This window comes from Theobroma umbraticum, unplaced genomic scaffold, assembly GCF_002168275.2.
Source record: "Theobroma umbraticum cultivar Fairchild unplaced genomic scaffold, ASM216827v3 scaffold_147.0, whole genome shotgun sequence".
NCBI classification, from domain to species: Eukaryota; Viridiplantae; Streptophyta; class Magnoliopsida; order Malvales; family Malvaceae; genus Theobroma; species Theobroma umbraticum.
In genome coordinates this window covers 10,618,046-10,622,085 of record NW_018397259.1, presented here as the reverse complement: position 1 = coordinate 10,622,085, position 4,040 = coordinate 10,618,046, and the positions used below count along the sequence as shown (strand labels likewise).

The following is a 4,040-nucleotide window of genomic DNA, read 5'->3' as shown; positions in this document are numbered from 1 at the left end:
CATATCATCCGTAATTATTTAGAGACAGTTGAAAATGCCCTGCATGACGCTATTTAAAGATAGGTTGCGTTGTAACATAACCCTTCTCAGCCTTACGGCCACATCCGTGAAGATGGATCCATTAATCTGTCCACTGTGTTCACACTAGCATGTAAAGTTTCATTAGCATTATTGGTCCAGAGAACTAGATGAAAATGAATATATTCCTGACATAATTGTCTACTTTACATGAGATGATGTAAGGCAGTTGCCAAACAAAATTAAAAGTAAAGAAGACTATCAAGTTTATGGTTTTAAGCCAATCAAGAACAAAACAATATACGGTTTATGACTTTAAGCTGACAAAAATGATACTAGCTGATTACACCACACTTTAACTCGACTAAATATGTAGAGAGAGAGAGAGAGAGAGAGACTACCATAGATGTAACAGAAGATAATTATCATTTCATCAATTCAAAGAATTAGTTACCCAGAGGTGTACAACGATTTGAATACATACTATTAGGTATTTATCTCTTAGTTAACATTGCATTATTTGCATGGATCATATAAATGAATGTACATATGCAAGAAAAGATTTCAAGTCTCCTCAACATACCAAAATCTGTGCAAATTGGGACTGTATTATCCTGAAATTATATTCAGCTGACCGTCATTGAGGTTCAATCTCATCAGGGAGAAAAAGCTTCAGTATCCATAGCAAGCAAAATGGATTCCTCTCCTCCAATCAAAAAGACCATAACAGCTACCAGTTATGACCTGCACTTAAAAGAAAATATTAAGTTCACACTTCTTCGAACCAAAATTTAATGATGCAGATCTCGATACAAAGTTAAAAGTAATCTGACCTATCAGGTACTTTTTCATTTCCACTGGCTGATCTAAAAGGTACGCTACCAGTAATTTCTGATGCTTGACCATTCTCTTGCACTGCAGCTGGCTGTTCAAAACTTTGATTTGTTGTTGGACACTGGCATCACAAACAATATCAGATTTGATTAGATTGAGCCAGACTAATGGCAGGAGGCAAATCCATCAAAACATACAGCAAAATATTCACATGGTTGACTAGTTAATTTACAGGAAGTTAATAGAATCTAACACCCTTTTTCTGTCAGCCTTGTCTGCGTATGTAGAATAAAGCAAAATGTACAATACATATAAGTGTCTGTGTGTTTTTATGTGTATATTACAACTTATTCTGCTATATTAGAAGCGAAAAACTTCTTCATTGATGAAAAGAAAAAGGATTTCTCTAATCTAACCCCAACAAGAAACAGTCCTCAGCTTTATCATGAACTTGTCTACTTGAATTGGCAATAATTCAGCATCAAAATAAATAGTCATCAAGGGTATGCTTCTATACCATGTGATATAGCTAATTTGTCATTTGCCTCTGGGAGAAATACAGCCTCAAGGCAACCTTCTCAAAGTAGCAATTAAGTCCCACTTCAGAAGATACTAAAAATTTTCTTTCTTTTTTCAAAATGTTACTTACAGGGAAAAAAATCCCCTTACCTGACTAGGTGTCTGATTCATTGAACTATTGACATTAGCATTCTGTGCCACTTGTGAATTGATATTCTGCACCGGATCCTTTGAAATAGAAGCTGTAGCTGAACCCATATTATCCATAGGGCCTACCAGTCCACAGGCACTCAATCCGATGGCCGATTTCATAAGATGCCCACTAGAAATAGGAATCAAGGGTGTATGCGGCATTGACATGGGAAGTCCTTGACCTGGAAGCCCGAATAGCTGGAGGTTAGATCCTGCCATCCCTTGGAGAGTAGTGGGGCCAGGGCCTGAAAAAGGTGCTCCATGGATTGGAGGCACCTGAACCATAGGACGAGCAGAAGATCCAGCATTCATGTCAGGCAATGGCATCCCAAAACCCATACCCATTCCCAGTCCAACACCCATGGGTGAAAAATGGGCCATATGAGCTGCATGCATGTGTTGCATTCCAGTTGGTAACATCATTGGTGGCATATACAAGCCAGCTCCCATGGACATAATCTGCATAAGGTTGGTAGTTGACAAATTGAACTTATTCAGTTACCTCTCAAAAATCAAAAACCCAATATACAGCAAACAGAAGAGTTGATTTGGGAGAAATAAGAGAGATCTTACCTGCACCTGTAGTTGAAGTGTCTTAAGATATTCAATTGCCTCATCAAGCATCGAAGCTTTGTCCACCTTGTAATGTCAAAATGTAAAAGTCAACAGTATTTAAAATACAAAAGCTATCAGGTCTTTGTTGGTCTGTTTTTGGTTTCAATCACAAATCCATTTAACCAATGTCTGATGAAATTAACAAAAGCTGCAGTAAACATCAAAGATAAGAAGCACGAATAAGCTTTCTGTTTTTGAACTAAAAAAAAAATACACAATGATATGCCTGAGCTCATTCTATTTCCCTAAGCAATTTGTGTCTAAACAAAATTCCTTAATTTGGTTAAAAAGATAACAAAACATAGCAACCAAGGATCTAATGAGTTGCCAACCTTATTGCAGTTTGGTATGAGCTCCTGTAAAGCACGCATCTTCTCATTTATCCTATCCCTTCGCCTCTGTTTGTGAAAGTCCAGTTGAGTATCAGTCCAGATCTTATAATTCAGAAACAGCCATATGGAAGACAAATTACAAATTAACAAATTTATCAAATGTGCTTACTCACCCTTTCAGATAAATTATGCACTTCTGCTGCTCTGCTTCTCTTAGACCCCGAACCTCCTCGAGCAGGAACTGCTTTTTTCACACCTACAGATTCTTCCTCAGCATCCTGCACATAAGTTGGTTACTTAGCTTATTGGTTAAAGGAAAGATAAATTAAAAGCAAAGCAGGACAAAACACAAAACAAAAAAAAATTGATATAGAGCTTACTTCACTAGGACATTCTGACTCGTCATTATCACGGTTTTTTCTCTTCAAATTATATACTGGATCATCAGAAGCTCTCTCTACACTATTTCCAGAGCAAACAGAGGAAGCAGCAAGCACAGGCTCTACAGTCTTATCACCATCTGGCAGTCCCTTAGAAGCACTCTCACCAATAACTTGACTAGGGTTTTTAACATTCTTGGGGGCATTTTCTTCACAGATGGCATCAATTGGTTCAGCAGTAACTGGTTCATCTAGAGACTTAGCTTCAGATTCTTTTCTATCAGTCTTCATCAGCACCATCGTAGGTTGGCACTGTGAAAATTTTTCCTTCTGTAAATCAATACTTGAATCAATGAGCGTGGTATCAGCACGGTCACTAATACTGGCAGCAGACCCCTTTTCCTTGCTTCCAATCCTTTCAATGCTAGCTATAGCACTTATATTCTGAAGACTAGCTTTAACAAGAGCAGCAGGACGTGAAAAATGGGAAAAATTCATCAAGACTGTGTTATTACAAGGCGCTGCTTGATCTTGTTTCTGCATCTTAATGCCAGGCAAACCACCATCTGATGCTTGAACTTCAATTGAATCTCCACAAATGGCATGGTGGGTGGAGGTATGACCCAGGCTATGACCAAAATTCTCCAAAATTCTTGATCTTACAAATGGGGATGACGTTTGACATAGCTGTGATGGCAGCGTGGATAATTGACTGGCACCACTTGTAGGCCTAGCTTCTTCATCTGCTGGTGTAGGAACCTTTGATGGATTTCCTTGTTCAAAAACCTCACCATTATTTAGAGAAACAGTGCAGGAATCTCTAATGGATTGGCTTCTTCTATCAAATGATGCAAAGTTACTATGAGTAGAAGTCTCATTTACAGTGACCCCAGATAATTCAGGCAAGAAATCGGAATATTCATTGTGTAGAGATTGATCCACCGGATAGTTCAACCAAGGCACCACTTCATCATCTTGATTCAAGCTCATTTCAGCAGAAGGCACCGACATTGGGATTTCGCTCAATACAGAATCAATCGTCCCAAACTTTCCCATATTTGTATTAGTTCCACCATTCCCTGTATCTTTATCTCTGGTCTTCGGAGTGTGCGATGGTAAACAATGAGATGGTAAGCTGTTACAAGCAGGA

General features: G+C 38.4%; 1 protein-coding gene across 1 annotated transcript; it reads right to left on the bottom strand.

The window, feature by feature from the left end:
• Window positions 1–427: 427 nt before the first annotated feature.
• Window positions 428–4,034, bottom strand: PIF3 (phytochrome interacting factor 3). Its single transcript, XM_021426893.1, has 7 exons — window positions 2,891–4,034; window positions 2,684–2,788; window positions 2,511–2,576; window positions 2,137–2,202; window positions 1,522–2,022; window positions 852–973; window positions 428–762 (listed from the first exon to the last, which is right to left on the bottom strand). Exons 1-7 carry the CDS (start codon window positions 3,944–3,946, stop codon window positions 756–758), a joined length of 1,923 nt encoding a protein of 640 aa, XP_021282568.1. The 5' UTR covers window positions 3,947–4,034; the 3' UTR covers window positions 428–755.
• Window positions 4,035–4,040: the final 6 nt, after the last annotated feature.